Genomic DNA, 25,056 nt, shown 5'->3' on the forward strand with positions numbered 1-25,056 from the left:
AAAAAGATAGTTATCATCTTTTTAAATAATTGAGCCAACCCTTACAGACAAATAAAATGCCTAAAGATCGGATGTTCAACCCAAAATATCCAAAACACGTATTTGGTAGGTATATACTCTTTTAAAAAAATAAAGAACACGAATTCACAGCGCTTTCACATTTGTCTTGTAATTGCATTCACATTTGTCTTGTAATGAATACACATTTTTTAGACGTGCGTTCACTTGACATGTGAAAAAAAATGCACATTTATAATATATATATATATTAAAAAAGTGAATGCGCAAGTCACAAATTTATATTAAGCGGCTATTTTGCGATTTTAGATATTTTAAGTAATTGAATTCTAAAAATAAAGTATTTCTCGATTATTTTTTTCAAAAAAAATTAAGTAGACGGATGTGCTATTATTGGGTTATTTCGATATTGGTCAATTTCATATATTTTTATATTATTGGAATCTTTAACATAGACGGATCCACTATTATTAGGATATTTTTTGCTTAATTTTAAAGCAACGTGACGTACATGTAACGTGAAATAAAAATTTGTCTTATTAACTTTCATATTAAATGTGACATAAGGTGTTCTGTGTTCATCAAAAATCGTAATCTCGCATTTTCCACGTGATAAATAATTGAATACGACCAAGGCATAAAAGTCATTCCAAGTCATTCCAACTATTATTGTTCACATATTATCTTTTTAGTAAAAATATAATTGAAAATTATTTTTTTTTAACGTCTTGCTCTTGCACTTAAAATCTTATTTATATTTTAAAAATATATATTTATATTTAATCATAAAAAGTAATAACAAAAAAGTAGAAACGTTTTAAGAAAAATTTCCTGCATTTCTTTTATATTTATTTGTATTCTTAATTTAATAAAATTATTTATATTTAATCTATTCCTATTATTTATTCAATAATAATATTCATTTTATGCATTATCTTTGTTTCAAACTTCAAATCATGTTAATATTACGTTCCAAAATTTAAAAAGAAAGATAATTAGAATAAAACTAAAATTCGCGTAAAATTTTATAAAAAAATGTAATTATCATTTAAACTATTCGATCAAAAATCGAAAATAAAAAATTAAATTCGAAAAAGTTTCCGAATTTTTATATTATAACCTTTAATTTGTAAATGTCACGGATTCACGTGTCATTGTCGCACATTGTATATAACTAACTACTATTTTCTGACAGAACTTGCCAAACTAATCCCAAGTACTTCTTCATGGCGGTGCTCAGCCGCCTTCTTTTTCCGGCCAGAGCCACCGCCGCCGCCGCCTCCATATCACCGTCATCAACATCCATCCTCAATTCAATCCGCACCGCCTTTTTCTCCTCTTCATCAACCACCAATCTTCAATCTCCGTCGTCGCCGGAAGAAAATTCGCTCCATCTCCGCCGTACCGGAGCTGAAAGAAACGTGCAGTGGGTGTTTCTAGGGTGTCCTGGTGTCGGAAAAGGAACTTACGCTGCTCGGCTTTCGAAGCTTCTCGGCGTGCCGCATATTGCGACCGGCGATCTTGTTCGGCATGAGCTCGCTTCTCGCGGGCCGCTCTCTGAAAAGGTCTAATCCGGAGAATTTTATTCATTTATCGAGATTATAACAATTTATCGCAACAAGTCATTCTTTTATAATTGTGATTTTATGTAATTAGATGCATGAAGATAGGTTATTTAACCGGGTGAATAAGTAGAAGGTCTATGTTTCGAGTTTTCTCGGTAAATATTTGGTTTTTACTGTGAATGTATGTGCTAGCTTTGTAATGTGTAATTCTAGTTTGGGGGATTTTAGGACAATGTTTGTTTCGTGAGTTTAATTAACGTGGTTGTCGTGTTTTGGAATGTGCGAGGATGTACATTGTTGAATTTGATTTAAGAAACGAGAGGTATTGCTTACGATAGAAGAGGAGATAATCTATAAGTAAAGTGCTCCTCTGTCCTAATGCTATAAGTAGTGGCCTGACCGACAAGATCTGTTTTGTTATATTGTAACTGGACTTCATGATGATTTTTTACCTCCGTTTTCTGTTAGATTTTCGTTATACCATTTTGTTTCTGAATGGGTTGCTCAGACACGCATACAGACACATATATATGCTACTATTGTAACTTGTAAGTGATCTTACTTCATATGCTTTAATAGTAAAACGCCTCTCATCTGATTCTATCATCATGTGTATAAATTGTGAGAGGAAATCGATATATCTCATTTTTTAATGATGGCTGATATAGCGATAAGTAAGATTGTTAGACTTGGTACACTAACCCTGGAGGCCACTTTTTGTTCTCCATGACCTTGCTATTTCACCTTTTATTCTCAAGGACTTTGCTGTTAGACCATGTTATCAACATTCTTGTTTCTTCTCCCTGCAAGTTGTTAAATTCCATTTTTTATCTTTAATAGTTGTTAACTCAGTGTACGTGTGATAGGACGAAGATAAAAAGGAGAAGGGACATATTACATGAGATTTAGTATTGACTATTGAATAAAATTGAGTAAACCAACAATAAGATCTTAGCTTTTATACTAGTTTTTCCTGCTTTTGAGCTCGTATTTTTAAAGTTTAAAACATATATTGAGCCTTTCGTTTCGAAAATTAATGCCATGATAACAAATGTGAAGTAAAAAGGGCCGACTCCTTTGAAAAATTTCATATATAATTTTGGTCATGTTGGAGACACGGTCAAATTTAATTTATTACAATATTATAAGCTTAACTTGTGTCTTTCTAGATTATTAGAATTTTCTGAATTCTTTCATGATGGGTTTCTAAATTCGCTCCTTGCATGTCTCCCAAGACATTTTGATACGTAAGATATAAATTTCATACATTTTTACCTTAGATAATGCCTTTGCAAGTGATAATCTGGAAAGTTTCTACTCTGCATTTTATAAATGACATGATCCCCAACAACCTCTTCCTTAAATACATTTTAGAATTTAGGCACAGTTTGTGCCTTAATTTGTTTAAATATGCCACCTCTATTTATGGCATCCGACTTTTATCGGCAAGGAATATCATTTTATACAAACTTCGGGCAGTTCCAGAATATCTTCCACACCTTTTGAATTTTATAGTACACTTACTCTCCCACTCAAATTAAAAAAAAATTGCTATTTCAAAATTTAATTTTTATAATCAGGAGGAAATGTTTTGTTGATGTAAGCATTTTAAATATTTGACTTCCCTTATGTAGGCACTATTGTTGGATTAAGTTATTTCTTATCCATGTTTTAGCATTATGTATCACAATAATACATTTCCTTGTTGCAGCTTTCAGAGATTGTGAACAAAGGGAAATTGGTTTCAGATGAATTTATAATAAAGCTTTTGTCTAAACGTCTTGAGGCTGGAGAAGCCAAAGGTGAATCAGGGTTTATTCTTGATGGCTTTCCTCGGACTATAAAACAGGCGGTAAGATATAAATATGTAACTGCCTTTCATTGCTCATTCTATAAAGTAAAAATGTAATATTGACCCCCCCCCAACTAGACCTATGCAAACACAAACACACACAAATCAAATTCATATGCGAAGGATGCCGATGATACACTTATCTACCCAAGTGCTTGTAGAACATCATTTTTCGTGATTCACTCGGTGAATGTATGCAGTAGAATTTAGATCTCTGTAGTGCCAATAGTTTATTGATTCCTGACATTTTGCAACTTCCTTTGTTTTATACTTTCATGTCGATGATACACTCAAGGGAATAGAACAAGCATTGATCTGAATATATACTGAATTTGTAAAGTCTGCATAATGAAGGTTAAGATGACGGCGATCTTTTTTTAAGCCTCATTCAACATACATTTTTCACTTGTTCCTGCACTCTCAGGTCTCATCTTAGCTTTGGAATGTGGCCTAGAACAACTCAAAACATAAAAGATACTTGAGTGTAGTAATTATTATCTTAAGTGGTGGGCTTCACATTATATTGACATTAATGGAAATCGATAGGCTTGTACCTATAATCATCTTATAAAAGGACGCCCCAATTTTTAGTGGCTGTCTCTCCCGCCGGTGGTCTTCACATTGTATTGCGTGAGGGAGAGGGAGTATGTTATGGCCCCGAGAAATGGATCTAATCACAGGTCTATTTGCCGGAAATAACTATTTGCCGGAAATAACTCTCTGGTCATGTTCTTGCCTTTCCTGGAAGAACCTATCTTGTTAAAGAAGTTTTGTTGAATCGACTTCTAACTCTCCTGACTTTTACCGATTAAATGAATCCATGCCTTATCTTTTCATTCCTACGCCCCCTTTATATTCAGAGGATGGCTTCAACAAAAAACAGATAAAGATAGGTGCTTCCTACATTTTAGGAGCTACCTGGAATAAGATAAGATAAACTATAAAGCCTAACAGACCTGATCTAAGCTACATTTGCCAAAACTCTCTACAGCTGCGGATTATTCTGATAATACTAAATAAATAAAATACTTTTACTTAATTAATTGTTTTTATTTTTCCTACTGCTATACTTCTGACCATAGAAAGCATCTCTAACAGAGTAAGTGCTAGTTGAACCGCATTGTCATGGAACTGTGAATTTATGGTATTGTTTGTGTAGATGATATGATACACCAAATTACATTTGTGCAAACATTTCACTAAGTTTATACTAAGATAATATATACTGTCAGCCCTTTGCTCTAACTAGCTGAACTACCTGGATGTTCTTTTGGAACCACCAATTAGAGGTATTGCTAACTCTTTTGAGAGTAAAGTTTCTGGATCAAAGTTATTCATAGATTTTTTTTATAATATGACAATTAGTAAGTGTGAAATGTAGAGGGTTCCTGTGGACCCGTACTTGATGGGGTCGAAGGTAACGTGGACAAGTCAGTGTTTAGAGAAACTAAGAGAGGAAGAATTTTTTGTACAGTGGTGAAGTGAGAAAAGACGAGTAATTGAAATGGTAATAGATACGTCATAAGATAGAGCCGAAGTTAGACATACAGTAGTGGACAATTGAAAACTCCAAGTGAGTTAAATTTTGAAGCGAGGAACTAACAAAGTTACATTTAGGATGAAGAACTTCAATTTTTTTACTGAAAAAGGGTATTTTATAATATTGTGTGGTGGATTACTTTGATCGTCCAAATGTTTTCCTTTAGTCCACAAACATTCTGTAACTTCATCTAGTGGTAACTAACTTTGGTATATAACTAAAATATAAAATCCATTAAAACAAATATATCTTAGATCATTGTCACTTGTCAAGTTTCTTTTTAATTCCTATAATGAATCCAAAAGTGCTCTGTCAATTTTAGTCTTTTGATTTTAATGTATTTTTTATACGGGTCTATCCTGGAAAGTTCTTTATTGTAGGGTGGAGGTCATACTAGTGTTTGACTGGTGGCTCTTTTTATTAGCGTAAAGATTAAGTAAGAGGTCTTCTCCTATTAATTTCTATGTTTCTAGTTATGCCTGATTGCTATGCTTGAATATTTTTCCAGGAAATTTTAGAGGGAGTAACTGACATTGACCTGGTGATCAATCTGAAGCTTCGGGAAGAAGCCTTGATTGCCAAATGCCTTGGTAGAAGAATTTGTAGCCAGTGCGGAGGAAACTATAATATTGCTTGCATTGATATCAAGAGTGAAAATGGGCTTCCTGGAATGTACATGGCTCCTCTTCTTCCTCCATCAAGTTGTGAGTCCAAATTAACCACCCGCCCTGATGATACTGAAGAAGTTGTAAAGCACCGGCTCCATGTATATAATGAAATGGTATGCTTCCAATTTTATTTTATTTTACATTTGGTTCATATGCTGTTGCAATCAAGTTCAAGAAAACCTGATTATAGACTTATAGTTCAAAATAAGAAATATATCCCTCTCTTATAAATTGTTAATCCTTAAAATTATATCGTATCAATTACAGTTTTATGTTTCATATTTCAACCCAAAGCAATTTAACACACACGTAGATGTATTTTCATATATTTGCTCAACTTCTTCCACTTGTCTTGTTCGTTCTTAACTATTGGAGAATGAAAGATCAACTCAGAATAGTAGAGATTTATATAAGTTTTAGAACAATAAGGCCTGTCGTTCAAATGTTTCTAATTTTCATATGTTGTTTAATTTTTTCATATATACACCATAGTAAGGATAAACGACAATATACCAAGCTGTATGCTATACATGTATATATATATACTTTTTATTTTATTTTTTCTATTTTCAAAAATTGAATTCCTGACTTTTGATAGTTTTTCTAAATAAAAACAATGTGATTTATTTCTTTTATAGTTGCCAATTAATCAAACCCTGAAAGAATTATTTTTGCTCCTTTCCCCTTAAGTTTGTCCTTTCTGCATCCTGACCCTTTTGTCAAAGTAAATTTGTTGTCACCAGGTAAAATTATTCTGGTTGAATTTGGCTGGAAAACTGAGATTTAAGTTGTTATGTTTATAACCACTTTCATTGGAACCTCAGCTGTTCTGATTACAAGGAGAAGAAGCACAATGGGTGTTTGTAAATCTAAATTTGGGGGAAGGGAAGGAAAAGTTAATTGGTTTAAAAAAAGTCACGCATCCTGTCCCAAAATTACGAACTTGTGAGCCGCGACAACATCACTTTCACAGCTTGTAAGTAAGGCCTGGGATGTAGCTTAGATGTCATTGATCATTGTGAATGGCACCGTCACCGTGCCCTGCAAATGAGAGATTATTCTCTGATGAGAAGGAAAAAATCATTTATTTAATACTGAGAGAGAATGTGATTTAAATCCCTGTTAATATTATTGGGAAACCAATTGTATTGCAATGGTAATGACAATAACAGAGCGACAGACTGATACAACTTTCTTACTAGTTACAAAATTCAAAGTGACAGCACTACCCTTCAGCTAAACCAACTGTTTGTTGCTATCTATTCAGCTGATTAAGCTGAACATGATTGACTTGTTTACTGTCCTTGAGAAATTTCTTGATTCTGTTGGGTGCTATTTTGGTGGCTTACCTTTAAAATTTTTCTTATTTCCTCAGAGCCGTCCTGTTGAAATTTTCTACCAGAATCGTGGGAAGTTGTTAGAGTTTGACCTTCCAGGAGGAATCCCTGAATCCTGGCCAAAGCTGCTTCGAGCGTTGCATCTTGATGATCATGAAGATAAAAAGACAGTTGCTGCCTAAGTTAGTGTCGTAGTATATATCCTTAGGTAAGTCGGTTATTCTTTTCATGTGCAAGATTTGCTCACATATTGAAAATGTATAAGCAAGCAGGTGTATTCTACTTCATAGAATAAATTCTTGATTGGCCCCGACCTGTATGTAGTGATACATCCTTGCGGGATTTATAGTTCTCTAGGATAAATGTCCATGTAATCTTAAATTTTGTACTTATTAGAAAGGGTATTACACTTGGTCCATATTGTTAGAAAATTAGAATTTTAGAGCTTAATTTAATTATGTTCTTGATGTTAATCCTAAAATCTAATGATTGGAAACTTGTTCAATGATATTTGAACTTAAATTTTCATGTATGGTTTTAAGAATTTTCTTAATGAAATCCATATGAAATGAGAGTTGAAAGTAGCTTGGAAAAGCTTGGAAAAATTTGAGAATGTTTGTCCCACATTGAAATAAATAAAGGAGGGTGTGTGCTTTATATGGTATTACCCACATGAGTAGTATACAACTACTAAGGTGTGTGATGGTCCATTGTGTTGTTGTGTGCTTCACGCGCACACACGCACGCCCCGCACCGCACCGGACCGGACCCGGTCGGGTCGAAGGGTGATTTGGGCGAATGTCTCGGCGTCTCGCGTACGCGAGGCTGACCTGGGCGAGGATTTTATTTATTTGAGAATTATTTTAATTCGAATTTATTTATCGGTGATTGGATTATTGGGCTGGGTACTGAAATAGGCTAAGTCACTTTGTTAGTGGGCTTAGTCCAAATATATTGAACCTGCAAATAATCTGATCTGTAACAAGTTCTGATATCAGACTTAAGAACTGATGAATAAAATCAGAATTTAACAAGTTCTGATATCAGAATCAGAACTTAAGTACTGATCAATCAAATCAGAACTTAGCCTAAGTTTTGATAATAATGTGGGTGTTAATGTGAAAAGCTGTTACAAATAATTTAAATTCAAAAGCTGATCAGTTTTGATTTTTTCATTAATGAATTCAAAATCTGATCAGTTTTGATTTTTTTTTCATTAATGAAGCAGTTTAATTCAGACATTAAGTGTGTGGACAGTTTCATTTTTCCTCTCCTATAAATAGAGGCTAAACTGAATGAATAAAATAGAACACACTACATTCTCTTATCTTCTCTTCAACCTCTCTGCAATTCTCTCCCACAAGTCCTGAAGTGCTGATATTTTCCGGCGACTGAGGTGCTGGTCGAAGTGGAGCTTTTGTTGCTGCTGTTAACATAAACTCCGAGCTGTTTTATCCTGGTGGAGATATTGTGCGCATCCCAAACGCAGCAGGTAGGGGCAATATTCTCTTCAAGAGCAGCCAGGACTTCGAGCAAGGCCTGGTGACTCAGCTGTGATCATTTTTCTTGGCATTTTGTATCTGTGAACCTGTATTTCATTCACTGTTAAAAGCTATGGTTTCGGGTACATCTTTCTTTCTCTCTACGTTATTTCAGTTACTGATTTTGTTTACCTGCATGTTTTGTTTTGTTAACTGTGGTCTTGGCCTAAACTTGTTAAATTCTTTATACACTTGCTTCTATGTTGCTATATTTGTTAGTGAGATTTACAACATTCTTGAAGAGAATAAAAGTTATATAGAATTTAGCATAATGGTTAACGAAAGTGAGGTTATCGTTGGTGGTGGTGGCAGTTCGGGTGCAACTACTGGGGCCATTGATTGGACCACCTATAGTTTTTCACAGGCTGTTGAACTAACCGGTTTACCGGAGAAATTCAACGGTGGCATTGGCTTTTCTCGCTGGCAGAAAAGGATGAAGTTGTGGCTGACTATAAAGGGTCTGTGGCCGGTTGTGGAATATGTGAAACCAGTAGTGGATCAAGAGAAGGCTGACACAGTTAAGGCTTTTGCGAAGTGGGCTGAGAAGGATGGAGTGGCTAGAGCGGCCATTCTGGCGGCACTAACAAACACTTTGTTTGATGTCTATTCTTCTGATGCCTACTCTGCAAAACTCTTATGGGAGAAGCTGGACCAGACACATAATACTGACTCACAAGGTCTAGAAAAGTATTATGTGGCAAGGTTCCTCGAGTTCAAGCTGGTGGACAATAAGTCCATGACTGAGCAGGTGCATGAGTTCGAGATGATAGTGCATGCTTTGAAGGAGTCTGGAATGAATCTCCCGGAGAAGTTCAAGGTGATGAGTGTGATTGAAAAACTCCCGAAGTCTTGGGAAGAGTTCTCTCTCTCCCTGAAAAGACAGAAAGGAGAGATCACCTGGACCAACCTTATGCTGGACATCTCGGTACAAGAACAACACAAGTCCAAACAGGGACATGTGATGCCAACCTTCATGGTGAACTTGAAGAAGAGATTTATATGGATCAGCCTGATGGATTTGTTGCATCAGGCAATGAAAGGAAAGTATGTAAGTTGATCAAGTCCATCTATGGCTTGAAACAAGCTCCGAGAGATTGGCATAAAAAGTTTGATGAAACTATATTGCCTTTCAGTTATAAGATTAATGAAAGTGATAAGTGTGTCTACACTAAAGTTAAAGGTAATGAATGTGTTATTTTGTGCCTATATGTGGATGACATTTTATTGTTTGAAACTAATATTGAGATTATTAATGAGACTAAAGAATTCTTGAAAAGACATTTTGAAATGAAGGATATGGGTGAGGCAAGTGTGATTCTTGGAATCAAACTGGTTCAGTCCACTAAAGGAATAACCTTGACTCAATCTCATTATATAGAGAAATCTATACTTGAGAAAATATGGTTATTCACAGTGTAGAATCGCTAGTACACCTTATGATTCGAAAGTTGTCCTTGTCAAGAATACTTCAGGAGTGCCTGTGTCTCAGTTAAGGTATTCTCAGATTATTGGGAGCTTGCAGTATCTTGCTAACTGTACTAGACCAGATATTTCATATTCTGTGTCTAAATTGGCTAGATATACAAGCTGTCCAAACAGAACTCATTGGGATGCTCTTGATAGAGTACTTAGATATCTAAAAGGCACAATGTACCTTAGTTTACACTACAGGAGATTTCCTGGTGTGCTTGAAGGGTACAGTGATGCAAGTTGGATAGCTAAGAAGTCTGGTTCCAATGGCGTGACTGGATACGTGTTCACCTTGGCTGGTGGAGCAATATCCTGGAAGTCAAGCAGACAGACTATAGTTACTCGGTCTACTTTTGAGGCTGAGTTGTGTGCACTTGATGCCACAGGGACGGAGGCTGAATGGTTACATAGACTTATGTCTGCAATACCTGTAGTAAGCAGACCGCTTCCTGCTATTGCTATTCACTGTGATAGTCGAACAACTATCGACAAGATTAGCAGTAAAAAGCATAATGCTAAAACTAAGAGACACATCCAAGTTAGACTCAAGTCTATAAGGGGTTTAGTGACTGATAGGATCATAGCTATAGAGTTCATAGGAACTCAGAATAATATAACTGATCCTCTTACTAAAGGACTGGAACCTGTAGTGGTCCTTAAGTCAAGGTTGGGGATGGGATTGTCAACCCATCATAATTCATCAACAGTGGGAACCCAATACACATGAGAGGAGATCCCTCGAAGTGTATTCAATGGGTAATAACAAGCTCTAAGGATGAGTTGGTAGTACCTTTGCTACATAGATGATATTATAGTATCCGAGTCTATCCCCTGTAAACCTAGAAGGTACTGACACTGCCAGAAAAACAAGAGTGTTAAAACTCTGAATGGGATCAAGTCATTTGACGAGATAGAGGCAGTATATCTCTGGAGATGCCCAGCTAAGCGAATGTAATTGTGTGGTCGCAATTAGAGGATAGGGTTAATCCTTGAAGCATTCGACGAACAGGATCGAGACATGACCATTAATGTCTCAAAGCCGTAGATTGGCACCATAACCTTTGACTTGTCGTCGTCTATGGAATATGGTTATACTAAACGGATTAAGATTCAAGGTGAAACATTCCATCTGAGTCCGATAGCCATTGAAGTAGAGGAATTAGGAGGGTTCAAACCCGGAAGGGTACCGACTCTGAAAAAACAAGTCATGATGGGAAATTGATCACATTTCTGTATGGATTTGTGGGGGATTGTTAGAAAATTAGGATTTTAGAGCTTAATTTAATTATGTTCTTCATGTTAATCCTAAAATCTAATGATTGGAAATTGTTCAATGATATTTGAACTTAAATTTTCATGTATGGTTTTAAGAATTTTCTTAATGAAATCCATATGAAATGAGAGTTGAAAGTAGCTTTGAAAAGTTTGGAAAAATTTGAGAATGTTTGTCCCACATTGAAATAAATAAAGGAGGGTGTGTGCTTTATATGGTATTACCCACATGAGTAGTATACAACTACTAAGGTGTGTGATGGTCCATTGTGTTGTTGTGTGCTTCACGCGCGCACGCACACACGCACGCCCCGCCCCGCCACGCACCGCACCGGACCGGGTCGGGTCGAAGGGCTATTTGGGCGAATGTCTCGGCGTCTCGCGTACGCGAGGTGACCTGGGCGAGGATTTTATTTATTTGAGAATTATTTTAATTCGAATTTATTTATCGGTGATTGGATTATTGGGCTGGGTACTGAAATAGGCTAAGTCACTTTGTTAGTGGGCTTAGTCCAAATATATTGAACCTGCAAATAATCTGATCTGTAACAAGTTCTGATATCAGAATCAGAACTTAAGAACTGATGAATAAAATCAGAACTTAACAAGTTCTGATATCAGAATCAGAACTTAAGTACTGATGAATCAAATCAGAACTTAACTTAAATTCTGATAATAATGTGGGTGTTAATGTGAAAAACTGTTACAAATAATTTAAATTCAAAAGCTGATCAGTTTTGATTTTTTCATTAATGAATTCAAAATCTGATCAGTTTTGATTTTTTTTTCATTAATGAAGCAGTTTAATTCAGACATTAAGTGTGTGGACAGTTTCATTTTTCCTCTCCTATAAATAGAGGCTAAACTGAATGAATAAAATAGAACACACTACATTCTCTTCTCTTCTCTTCAACCTCTCTACAATTCTCTCCCACAAGTCCTGAAGTGCTGATATTTTCCGGCGACTGAGGTGCTGGTCGAAGTGGAGCTTTTGTTGCTGCTGTTAACATAAACTCCGAGCTGTTTTATCCTGGTGGAGATATTGTGCGCATCCCAAACGCAGCAGGTAGGGGCAATATTCTCTTCAAGAGCAGCCAGGACTTCGAGCAAGCCTGATGACTCAGCTTGATCATTTTTCTTGGCATTTTGTATCTGTGAACCTGTATTTCATTCACTGTTAAAAACTATGGTTTCGGGTACATCTTTCTTTCTCTCTACGTTATTTCAGTTACTGATTTTGTTTACCTGCATGTTTTGTTTTATTAACTGTGGTCTTGGCCTAAACTTGTTAAATTCTTTATACACTTGCTTCTATGTTGCTATATTTGTTAGTGAGATTTACAACGCATATTATTTAGATCATTATTCTACGTCCACATTTAAATTGATTATTGTCCAGGCAAGTTCTTTAGTTACCGCTTGGTTAGTGGCAGCATTTTGGAGTCATGTGGATTAAGTTACTGTCAGGTCATGCTGCATATGAACAAAACCACATAGCATTCTTCGCGGGTGCCTCCCCGACAATCATAAATGCTGGTGGTTGGTGATGAGCTAGATATGGTTGCATGAGTGATGCTTTGAGTAGTAGGTAGCCACCTGTGTCATAGAAGCCATCCCTTTGTTATTAGGCTTCGCTTTCGTGATTAACTTTTTGATTACAGCTTAAGATCTCAATGAGTCAATTTACATCGAAATGTCTTAATGATTAATCTGGGAGCTTCTTAGTTCATGTTGAAGTTGAGGTGGTAGCCCTGTATCTTTTAGGCCTCAACTTCGGATGGAAGTATCTTTTAGACAAGAGAATCTCTTGTCTTTCTAGTTGTCATTTGATTTGTGGTAGAAACAAAAGTTTTGTTTTTTTGGCTATGTTAGATCAGAAGAAGTTAGATTCCTTGTTATTATCACTTCAGAAGGAAGCTTTTCTCAGTTTTGGCCTTATTTTTGTCTTCATTGATGTAGAAACTAGGTTACTTCCATCCATACAACTGCAAAAAGGCAATATATTAGCATCCATTTGATTTATTTGTTGGATACCTTTGGTTTAGGACCAAAAAGGATGGTTAATAGAGAACCTAAACCATAAACAAATCAACTGAAAATGGAGAAGTTAGAGAAAAGGCATTTACAGATGGAAATGGACATGAGAAAGCAAGGAAAAACAATTGGCGGAGGGTTGAAATGAATTAACAGACGTGAAGAATGTTGAGGGTATGAGTTGCAGGCTCTCCATGGAATCAATGGACCTGAAATTAAACAAGCCATTTACATCATTACCTGGTCTCACCGGCTGAAGCTGAGCCCTGAGGGTTCGAGTTTCAGTCTCTCAGCTCAGGGTTGTTTGAGACTCTCGGTGGAAACATGTGTGTGTGAATATTTTTTTTTTTACGAAATATTTGCGTGAATGGAGTAATCGGATACAGCCAGACGCTGATGTATTATGTTCATTAGAGCCTCATTAAATTCTATACGTTACTTTTCAGGCACGCTTTTCAATGTTCATTTAAAACATAATTTTATAATATTTTTTAAATTTTTTTTCTGAATAAAAATTTCATGTTTAAATTTTATTCAAAAAAAATTTAAAGAAAATATTACGGAAATTATATTTTATAAAGGACCTTAAAATGCGTGCAAATAGTAAAGTTGTATAAATCAACAGAAGTATTAACGAAGCTCGGTAACTTATTTGATTTGCCATTTGCATGATCTCAATCATATACGTTCAGTCAAGTCAAATCTTGATGGAGATGTGCAAGTGCTACTTTAATTTATATTATAATTTAAAAAGTGATTTATTAGCAAAATAGTTTGTAAATTACATGTAAGAAAATATTCTTTCGGTCCTTCCTAATTGTTATCGTTTTTAAAAAAATATCCGGCATACATGTTAGGGTAAATAAAAAGTATAATTCTGTAACTTTTTTTTAAAAAAAAAATAAAATAAAAATAGAATATTTGAACTTTTATTCAGAAAAAAAAAATTAAAACAAGTTATTGAACTATAATTTTTATTAATCTTTAAAGTGCGGGTCATATACTATATCAAAAATGATAACAATTGCAGGGAATGAATGGAGTATAATACTCCCTCCGTCCCGTTGAGATCTCTACGTTTGCTTTTTACACGTATTTCAATGTTCTAATATCGTATAGTTACATGATATTTTTTTGAATTTTTTTTTTCTGAATAAAAGTTTAATGTTTAAATTTTTATTCAGGAAAAAAAATTCCAAAAAAATATTATGCAACTATATGATATTTGAACATTGAAAAGCGTGCCAAAAAGTGATGTAGAGAATTCAATGGGACAGAGGGAGTACTACTCTTTCCGATTCTTACCAACAGAAATTTGATTTTGTCACTGTTTTTCACAAACCCAAGATTATTTTACCGTTAAACAAACATCATTTGAAGACTAAAACGCGGTTTACAAAAACAATGACTCTTAATACAAGGATAATGCCGTTTTAAAGCATATAATCCCGAAAGAATCTTCCAAAATCAAGTGTTTAAAAAAACAACTTATCTTCAACTATTGACAAAGAAACGGAAAGACGACTTTGTCCCCAAATGTAAGCTACATAATAATGCGATAACGAGGTTAGAATAGTAATATCATGGGATTGAGTGTCCCATTGTTAGTTCCCAATGGGTCCGGATAATCAGTTGTTTTGTCACATACTAGAGGATAGGTAGACATCATATATTATTAAACTTTGTTTCATTGACCAAGTTACCCATTTTTTGAATTAATAGCATTATAAAATAGAACACTCATGAATTAAAATTAAAAGAATGTATGTTGGTAAATATGAAATCAGTGTATTACTATGGATTTTTTTTAAATTATCTACAACTTTTGGGTATTTTAGGTACATGTGCTAATGTTTTATATCATTGAATTAGATAATATCATAATACTAAGAAAATTTTTGTTCAAATTCAACTAGATGTGGAGACCAATGTTCACATAGATCATTTTCTATATTTACTTTTATTCAAAATTGAAATATTTCCATTGACCTCCAAAAGTACGTAAGTGATAGAATATAAGATAAAATTTCTCATTTTTTATTGGATAATTTCAACCAACAAATGTAGATGACAGCCATGTACATATGTGAAATATTTATTGAAAAATGATGGAAATGGATAAGTAAATTATAAAATATATCATATAGTTTAAATAATAAAATTAATAGTATTTTAGTAATATAAATGTTTAAATAATTTAAATATTAAATTGTGCGGTTTGTTTATCAATTTTCCATTTATATTAATAAAATTTAATTAATATTTTATTATATTACAAAGTGTAATGACTCATTTATTTACAAATGTTGATTAGTTTATGTTAACTCATCATAATATTTGCTCTAAAATATTTTAAAATACTATAATATCTTTCACGTCTTCCCAAACAATCTTCTTTCATATAATTATGAAATAAATTTTTTACTGCATTCAATTAACAAGTTGATTATAAAACGATTCAAAAATAAGACATTTTAAATCACAAATAATATTCCAGTGTTTTAAATTAAATAAGTCCAAAATAAGTCCGTACAAACAAGAAATTCAGGGGGCTGTGTATAAAAAAACACAAAAGTAAAAGGGCAGATTTGCAAATAAAAAAGAACACAAACGACAACAAGGATTAACATACCTTGAGTAGCCCCTCCCTTGTCTGAAAAACAATCATCTCTCTCTCTCCCTCTCTCTCTCTCTCAGTACAACTCTCCTATTGTTGATTTTCTAGAGAGAGAAAAACAAAGACATGGGTTGGTTTCTCTGCCCTGGAATATCAAAGAAGAAACCCAAAGGACAACAACAGACTATTAAAAATCATCAAGATCAGATCTCATCATCTTCAGGTCCTCTCTCTTTTCATTAACATTTCTATCTCACTCTTTGTACTACACACTCTTTATACTTACACTGTGTTACTATGTATACTTGATGTGTCTCCCTGCACCTTGTTTCTACTGTTTTTATGATTATATGTTGTTTGTGTTTTTTGGTTCATTTTGATGCATTTTGTGTGATCATTTTTTGAATTTATTGTGTTTGTGCTGTGCATTTCTCTTTGATTTGATGTGTTTTACTTTGGGTGTTTGATCATTTTTTAGTACTGTTGAGGGGTTTTTTCTTGTGAATTCGAGGTTTATGTGAGGTGGTTTAGTTGATACTGTAGTTTATGATCCACCCTTGATTTGATTGTATAATAGCTATTGATGCAATCGAAGTTGTGATTTTTAAATATTCAAGTGATTCAAGTTATGAATACAACTTATGATTTGTCATTACCTGGTCAATCTTAATCAGCTTTGTTTAGGCATGATACTGTTAGATGGCTACGGTTTCTAATGGCTGTGTTTTTAAGATTATTATCGTACTAGCTATTTACTGACTTTTTGCATCGCCTCAAAAAAAAATTAAAAAAATCTCATATTTAATTTTCTCTGTCAACAAGGTCTTTGTGAAACCACCCTTGACCACTTGGAGTACGCGTAAGATCTGCGCACATTTTCCCCTCTCCAGAACTTGTATGTTTAGTTTGCTTTGGTTATGAGATGATTGATTCCGTGAGTAGATATTTCCTGCTAAAATGTCAATTTTTAAGGGCTGTAAGTGTAATGTAGGTATAGTACTGCTCTTTTCTAGAATTGAAGTTAATAATGTTTTACTGTAGGTTGCTTTTCTTTTAGCTAAATTTTAGGAAACTAAAGGACTGCTGCTTAATACATTTATACCTATGTCCTACATATAGTTTGTCTTATTGTATCCTTTATTCAATTCTAGAGGCTTGCGTGCACATTTTGGCTAATTAACAAATTAATGCTAATTTACTTCAATTCTGTTGCAGCTTTAATTCTTTTAATTTATCTACTGTATGTGATTTCTTAGTAGGCCGACACAAAATCTGATTAATATTTCATTAGTTGTAATTGTTTTCGATCTATCCCTACCTCGATAAATGATACCTTTGGGACTGGACAATTTTATTCATATTATGTTGGTACCGAAAAAAGTATTCATATTATTTATTTATCGGGATAAAACACTTTCCATATTATGTTGGTACCGAAAAAGGTATTCTATTCTATTCTCTTATCAATTATTCATATATTAAAGTTTTACGTATTTAGTAGTGTTTCTCTTTCTTTGTATATTTTTACATTAAAATATATGTTGTGGACTGTGGTCATTAGGTATTACGTAGATAAGGCTTTAATTTGGTACCAAGTGTTCCTTGTAACTTTTAAGTCATGATCTGTTGGGTATGAACATGATCGTAAGCCATTAAATGGTTGATACTGTTACAAATATTATCTAAAATGCATTTCGGAAGACGGCTTTTAAATTGAAATTTAATTTGATCCTAGGCAGTCGCCATAACTTATATCAACCTTTTAGAGTTCTTAAAATATTTTGGCATCAATGTTTAGCATGTCCTTGTTATATTACAAAAATGAATATCCACAAGTGAGGATAGGCCCCCATCAAAGTGGAGGACCCTTCTGGATACGACTTTAAAGACAAGTATAATGTTAAACTTACCACTTATATAAACTTCAGTTGTAAGTGAACTGCATTCCTTTTATATTTTAAGAATGTTTCTTTTTAAATGAAAATATAATTAGCCTACCTTACAATAAATTGACTATTATCATGTTCTATACATCAGAAATACGAAGACTTCTAATTATTTACAAGTGTGCTGTTTGTAATGATGCTCCCTCTCTCTATCCCTCTCTCTCTCTCACACACACACACACTCCCGCTCGGGCACACACACTCACTTCTACAATCAAGACGGTTTGGCTAACAGTTGCACTCTTTTAATTACAGAAAAAGCAAAGGTAAATGCTTTGATTGATGGAAAAAAGGAAGCTTCAAAGGAGGGAGGCTCTGGCCATATAGCAGCGCACACATTCACATTTCGTGAGTTGGCAGCTGCAACTAGAAATTTTAGGCCAGATTGTCTTATAGGAGAAGGAGGTTTTGGCAGAGTATATAAGGGGCGCTTGGAGAGCACCAATCAGGTACCTTAAGTTTCTTAATTGTTAAGCTACCATAACAATATAAATTATCAATTCTAATTATTGAGATCATAAACTGTATGTCATCAATCAACAGATAAAGTAATTGGAATTTTATTGAACAAAACTTTCAGTGTTATATTACTATTTTTACAAAGGTAAGTAATTCATGTATGTTAAATGACTGAATTTCTATTATTAGAATAAACCAAACCAAACCTAGTCTGAATTTCTATTATTAGTATAAAAGCCTAAAATTGTTATTACATCATGAGGCCATTACCGGTCATTAGTTATGGATATCTAAATGCAGTGTATGTAGGACAGTTGAAGTTGAGATGTGGTCACTACTGGCTATCTTATTTTACATCCCTTTCTTAGAGAAAATGACAAAAGCGACATTTTTTTCTCAATAAAATTGACAAAAATAACAAATTTCGAGTGTACCTGTCCATTTGAATGATTGGTATACGTATTTAGGAAATGGGTATCTAGAATAAGCTTTTGTCAAATGGGTATCCCATATGAGATAATCCTTTGACTAATCGGTATCCTATATGGGACACTTATTTCACAAATATGTATCCCTTTTATATATTAAAAAAATAATATAATAAATAATTCAAGATACCGTTACAAAATGCGTAACATCAAATACCCTTTTAGAGAATGCATATTCAAATGGTGAATGTTGGCCGCCCTGTTACGGAAAATGGTTATATTTGGCCCTCATTCTTTTTAATAGATTTGGTATTAAAAAAAGTTTATTACTGTGCTTCCCAAATAGATGATCCATGTTGTCAATTATTATCTAACTAGACTTGTGTTTAAATTTTAATTGAGACACATACAATTTATTCAGTTAATTGCAAAGAACATGTCGTAAGCTATGAACCGTGTAAGCGGACAAAGAATATCAGCTGTGTGCTGATAGTTACCATCAGTCCTTGCATATTGCACCGAGGGTGATGGAAATTGTATACCAAGGCTTATGGTACAATGTGAACTGTGGGATATAAAACCTGCAATACGTTGACTCCTAGAGGAATAATATCACTAGGCACTAGCTAATATAGAGTAAGTCGCCTTGTTTACAGAAGTCAAAATTTACCTTCAATCTCGAGAGCAGGGATAGGAAGAATAAATATCTACTTTAAGATCTAAACATGCTCATGCTTATTGTTGAAATTTACTTTTTTTTGCTTATCTTTTATATGTAACTAAAAGGTAAATTATAAATAAAAGTTGCATATAATCTCTATCTAACATAGGAAACATGCACTTTGCCATATGAAATAGACATATTCAAATGAGAAAGTTATGTGCAAGCTAACCAAAGAGATTCGGCCTAATGGTTGACCCCTCCCATTACTTTTTTAAAGAGTGCCGGTTTAAGGTCCCACAAAGACATGTGTCATGTGTGATTTTATTTGATAACAAAATTAAAATAATTTATTAATTCCTTTATTGATTAGATACCTACCATTCATCAACAGTTTTTAAATTCTAATCTGCTCCAATATAGTTCATTTGTACCGGATAGGTTGTTAGCTATTATTGTTAGACTCAGTCCTCTTATGGTATCATTTGCAGATTGTGGCCATTAAGCAACTTGATCGAAATGGTTTGCAAGGAAACAGGGAATTTCTTGTCGAGGTATTAATGTTGAGCCTACTTCATCACTCTAACTTGGTGAATTTGATTGGATACTGTGCCGATGGAGATCAGAGACTTCTGGTTTACGAGTACATGACATTAGGATCACTGGAAGATCATTTACACGGTAATTCCATCAATTAATACCGAAAGATTTTTTTTATCATCCAAATGTTTGGCCTATACTCATTAAAGTTACATTTCGAATTTAACTTTGTTAGATTGCACCAGCACATGCACGAAAAAAGTTATAGATTATAATCATGTTTGCCACCGGTTTATGTTAAGAGATTCCCTTGTTTTAAAGGTTGACTAGGTAATAGTGATGTCCGACCATATTAGTGTAATTTACATGTGCAGGAAATAGGCAGAAGATGTAAACTAGATTAGATTGTATACTACTTTGATACTCTATTTACATCCCTGTTGCAAATTTTAAAGTTAGAGAGGGACCTGTTGTTTTTAGGGAGTTGGATATTTCTGTCACATTGAACTGACGTGTTAAAAAAACGAGATGTTATTCAGCCAATGGTGCCTATTAGATACAGTAGGTGCTTCTTTTAAGCAATAATTATACTTTATAATAGTAAATCACACTACTTAATCTGTTATGATGCTTAAATAGTCGGTCATGTTTACTTGTGGACTGCCACTTTAGAAATCGTGTTGTCTGTCTTATTTTTTTTTTAAATTCTTATAATAACTAATCCTGTGAGACGGCATGACTGGGTTGCATACATGCTACTGACATGACTACGGTTCCATATATGCTTATGTATACAGATCTTCCTCCTGATAAAAGACAACTAGACTGGAGTACCAGAATGAAAATAGCTGCAGGTGCTGCAAAAGGCTTGGAATATCTGCATGATAAAGCAAGCCCCCCAGTTATTTATCGTGATTTAAAATGTTCCAACATTTTACTTGATGAAGAGTATAATCCTAAGTTATCAGATTTTGGCTTGGCCAAATTAGGTCCGGTGGGGGATAAGACTCATGTATCCACTAGAGTAATGGGAACTTATGGATATTGCGCACCAGAATATGCAATGACCGGTCAGCTTACACTGAAGTCAGATGTTTATAGTTTTGGAGTAGTTCTTTTGGAAATCATCACAGGCAGAAAAGCAATCGACAATTCAAAAGCTGGTGGAGAACACAACTTGGTTGCCTGGGTAAGTTATCTATATTTCTCCCATATTATATTTTTTAAAATTGTCGGAGTCATTATGCATAGTCGCTGTAAGCCATTTGAGGAACACGAGCATTGTGCATATTACAGTTAACTACTCAACCAAAAACAACTGAATCTTTTATAACCAAAAAACAAATGCTTGATTTTATGAAAGTTTTTACTATCTTTCAGTTTGCCTGTAGTTACTAATTTAAAAAAATTGAATAGAAAACCAAAGAGCTGAAAGATCAACTTTTACGTTTTACTAAACAACCATCATAAAGGTGCTAAAAGGGATTCAACCCAATTAAAGGGTATAATGAGGTCAATACTTAATTACAATCAGAAGATCTCAAAAGAATTCTGGGGTTCCACTCTGTCATGAGACAAGAATAAGCCAACAAGAAAAAGGACAGAAATGGAAAAAAGGAGCTGAACCTCCCCATTGACAGATGACTCCAATAAGAAATTAAATGCTAATATAATTCTCTTTCCAATCCCTAGAACCTAAATCATGTACCCTCGAATCTCTACTATGAAAATGGTAGATCTGTTATTTAAACAGAGCTCCTAACTGGCGAGGAGCGCCAAACCTGTAAAGCATATGGCATGGTCTTCAAATTGTGCAGATAAAGGCAATGCCAGCAACCTCCTTATAATTTGTTCATTTTTTTTCTATCCTTCCATTGTGTGGCATTGTTCACTATCTAGAAATAATATAAAGGGAATAGAACTCCTCACTTGACAATGACGAAATTCCACATTGAGCATTGCAAACTGAAGTATGAAGATCGTGCGTCACATTGAGCAACTAGCAAGCTACATTTGGATTTTTGTCTAACACTTCATGTCCGACCCTGGCCAGCTACTAGTGAATTTGTGCAAAACCACTTTCTTCCTTTGGCCCTATCTGCACAATATAGAATCTTCCTCGTGATCATCTTTTTTGGGTCTGTTTGATTTGATGCATGGCTGCATATCAGTAGAGACCCATAATGTGATAACATGAAACTATAATACTGTTAATGATTTACTATCAATTGCGCTCCCCAATTGTAATTTTACAGGTACTCTTAAGTCTTAAATGAGAGCATGTCAGAATTGATAAGGTTAGTACAGTAGGTTACTACTAGGTTTTGGTTTATGTCTTAATTGCCTCTGCCTTTGGAGTCTTCCTGTTACCTCTGCTTTATTAAGAGTTTGTTGTGTAACATATGCCAGTGGATAATTATATATAATGGAAACTTTACCAAGGCCAACGACTACAGCCAACAATCCACTTCACATTAAATTTGGGCTGGGGAAATCACATGTTTGGTTATTGGACATTGATTATGTAAACATATATAACATTTATGGTTGGACAATGAATGGATGCCCAGCCCATTTGACATAATAATCATGTATTTATTTGGCATCTTAAAGATTCACCTAAATAGACCTTGTACATTGTTGCAACAACATAGAAGATAGTTTTTTATTGAATTTTATTATGTTTCTTATGCATTGTAGGCACGTCCATTGTTCAAGGATCGGAGGAAGTTTTCCCAGATGGCTGATCCAATGCTGCAAGGTCAATATCCAGTGAGGGGATTGTACCAAGCTCTTGCTGTTGCTGCAATGTGCGTTCAGGAACAGCCTACCCTACGGCCTCTAATAGCAGACGTAGTTACAGCTCTTTCTTATCTTGCTTCCCAAAAATTTGACCCCGAGTGCCAGGCAATTCGAAACTCTCGTTCAGGTTCCTCCACTCCTAGAAACAGAAGGTAAATTATAGTTTGCCGAAGCTGTCCAGAAAGAAAGCCTAAAATCTCGTTAGAAGACTTTTCAATTCTCCAAATCCCCGTGATTCTGATTTCACCCTGATCTGGTCATTCAAGTTTATTCATCCAAAGACTGGATTTCATGGTGTCATTATTACGACTTGGTGCTTAGCGTTTGCATGCCTGTTTTGTCGATTTTGCATATAGTGCGGAAAACAGGTTTTTTCCCAACCCACAATGTGTTTATTTCAGTGGGAGAATTTCCTTTTTTTTTTGAATTTGCCCTTTTCTTAATCCATTCCCCAATACCTTTTCGTTTTTAAATCTTAGGCTTAGTCGAGGTTTTCTTTCTCTTCTTTTCTGTTTTCTGAAGTTGGGTGGTTGTCTTTAAAATGCCTTCCTGTTATATAGATTTACAGCGACATATTACAAACTTTTTTTTTGTATGGAAACTCCAGCTGTTAGTTGCTCTTTTGTACATCACCTGATATTGCTGATAGATATAACGTTAAGCATGCACTTCGTATCCTGTAGATATACGTGTTAGTGGACATTACGAATTACATTTTTTGGCTCTATCTTGCAACTTTGTATATGCAAACGATGTCTATGATGTGTATAGTTGTTGACTTGTTGGTGGAAATGAAACGAATGTAATAAGAAATGAAATGTAAGCAGAAAACGGGGCATATTGATTATGAAAAGAGGTGAGTGAAGACAATGAGGTTGTTAGTTTTGTTAATTTTTTCTTTGTATTTGACTGTTATCCCTCTCAAACTATGCTTCGTTACGTCTTATATTTAGGAGCCGTTAAATGACAGTTAATCTACTGTCACAAGACAATCGTCAATCAATCACCTATAGATGTGGTCATGGTCATCGAATATTTTCTTACAACAAATGGTTGATTAAAATGACTCGAGGCCTCTCCCCAGAGATACAGTTTCAGCTATTTCATTGAGGCCTGAGGGGCTTGTCCGTAATTTTGAGGAATCCATATCCAGCTATGCTTCCTACAGATGGAGCAAGCAATCCATATACACCCATAGTCCTTTTTGTAAACATTCATTACTATTGCTGGCCCAAAGACTTGTTGCTGGGTTCAATGATGCTCCAGACATTGGCCTGCACCAACCAATTACTTGTCAATATGCAGTTCACTACAAATTAATACTAATATTCTTTGATCAGATGATAGTCTGCCCTATTCTCCATTTTGAAAATTTGTTATTTGGTTCATACCAATTTGTTTTTTCTTTCCAAATTACATCAACAAACTACGCCTAATGAATGTACATGCTTTCATGCTCGAATTCAATGTCCTCCAACGTAAGCATAAAATTTAAATTCGAAGTATATAATAGATTTGGAGAAATATAATGAACACCTCTCACTCTCTAATACCACAAAACATAATAGAGACATCCAAAGGTGCCATTTATTGTAATTGTTCAACAACACGATACGAACAACTTTTTAATTATTGCCGGACCAGAACCTCTCTCTCTCTCTCCACAAAGGTTAAAAACAGTGAAAAGATACCAATCATGCCTTGCCAAATGATAATCACAATGTACTTCTTTTTACTTTTATCAACCTTTAGACACCGGATCTTAAATTTAAAGTTTGTACTGTCTCGCCAAAGTTACTAAAAATGTCTCAATTTGTAGCGGGTTTACTGGAATCAAATTGAGACAGGCAGCAAAATCTATCGAGTTTATAAGTTAGGCTGATATTAACAGCAGTTTTTTGCTTTTTTTTTTAACAAAAAGTTCTCAAACGCCATTGAATAATTTATTCTTTGTCGTTCGAGGTCCTCGTTCGATTCTTGTTCACCCGAGAATTTATGAAAATCAAATATCATCATTATTTGAAAAAATCAAGTTCTCAGATTTTTGGAAAAATTGTTTATATCATATATCATCAAATATATTATTATTTTTAATTTTTTACATCAAAACATATACATATCAAAAATATTATCAAATAATTAAATGAATTTTATAACATCATTTTTTAATATTGCTACAATTTCTACAACAATTTCAAACAAAACCCTTAGTTAGCGGGAAAAAAAATATATTTCAATCCTACAAGTTAACCAACTTACTCTCATTTTCTTAATTTTTCTTAAATTCAGTGTTCTATTTAGGATGT

At 34.3% G+C, this 25,056-nt stretch overlaps 2 protein-coding genes across 2 annotated transcripts; both read left to right on the top strand.

Moving 5' to 3' along the window:
* Window positions 1-1,188: 1,188 nt before the first annotated feature.
* Window positions 1,189-7,398, top strand: LOC141697609 (putative adenylate kinase 1, chloroplastic). Its single transcript, XM_074502088.1, has 4 exons — window positions 1,189-1,583; window positions 3,295-3,435; window positions 5,484-5,756; window positions 7,019-7,398. The coding sequence occupies exons 1-4, from the start codon at window positions 1,245-1,247 to the stop codon at window positions 7,160-7,162; spliced, it is 897 nt and encodes a 298-aa protein (XP_074358189.1). The 5' UTR covers window positions 1,189-1,244; the 3' UTR covers window positions 7,163-7,398.
* Window positions 7,399-15,951: 8,553 nt separating this feature from the next.
* On the top strand, window positions 15,952-23,631 carry LOC141697306 (putative serine/threonine-protein kinase PBL7). Its single transcript, XM_074501604.1, has 5 exons — window positions 15,952-16,137; window positions 18,116-18,309; window positions 19,900-20,089; window positions 20,746-21,137; window positions 22,649-23,631. Exons 1-5 carry the CDS (start codon window positions 16,041-16,043, stop codon window positions 22,904-22,906), a joined length of 1,131 nt encoding a protein of 376 aa, XP_074357705.1. The 5' UTR covers window positions 15,952-16,040; the 3' UTR covers window positions 22,907-23,631.
* The last annotated feature ends 1,425 nt before the right edge of the window (window positions 23,632-25,056 follow it).

This window comes from Apium graveolens, chromosome 11 (assembly GCF_009905375.1).
Source record: "Apium graveolens cultivar Ventura chromosome 11, ASM990537v1, whole genome shotgun sequence".
Lineage (NCBI taxonomy): Eukaryota > Viridiplantae > Streptophyta > Magnoliopsida > Apiales > Apiaceae > Apium > Apium graveolens.

Bases quoted from the DNA above. Each gene is read 5' to 3' on its own strand.
- LOC141697609 (XM_074502088.1), top strand. From the start codon at position 1,245: ATGGCGGTGCTCAGCCGCCTTCTTTTTCCGGCCAGAGCCACCGCCGCC. The intron at 1,584-3,294 runs GTCTAATCCGGA...TCCTTGTTGCAG, and splicing joins GCGGGCCGCTCTCTGAAAAG to CTTTCAGAGATTGTGAACAA. The intron at 5,757-7,018 runs GTATGCTTCCAA...TTATTTCCTCAG, and splicing joins TCCATGTATATAATGAAATG to AGCCGTCCTGTTGAAATTTT.
- LOC141697306 (XM_074501604.1), top strand. From the start codon at position 16,041: ATGGGTTGGTTTCTCTGCCCTGGAATATCAAAGAAGAAACCCAAAGGA. The intron at 18,310-19,899 runs GTACCTTAAGTT...TATCATTTGCAG, and splicing joins GCTTGGAGAGCACCAATCAG to ATTGTGGCCATTAAGCAACT. The intron at 21,138-22,648 runs GTAAGTTATCTA...TATGCATTGTAG, and splicing joins AACACAACTTGGTTGCCTGG to GCACGTCCATTGTTCAAGGA.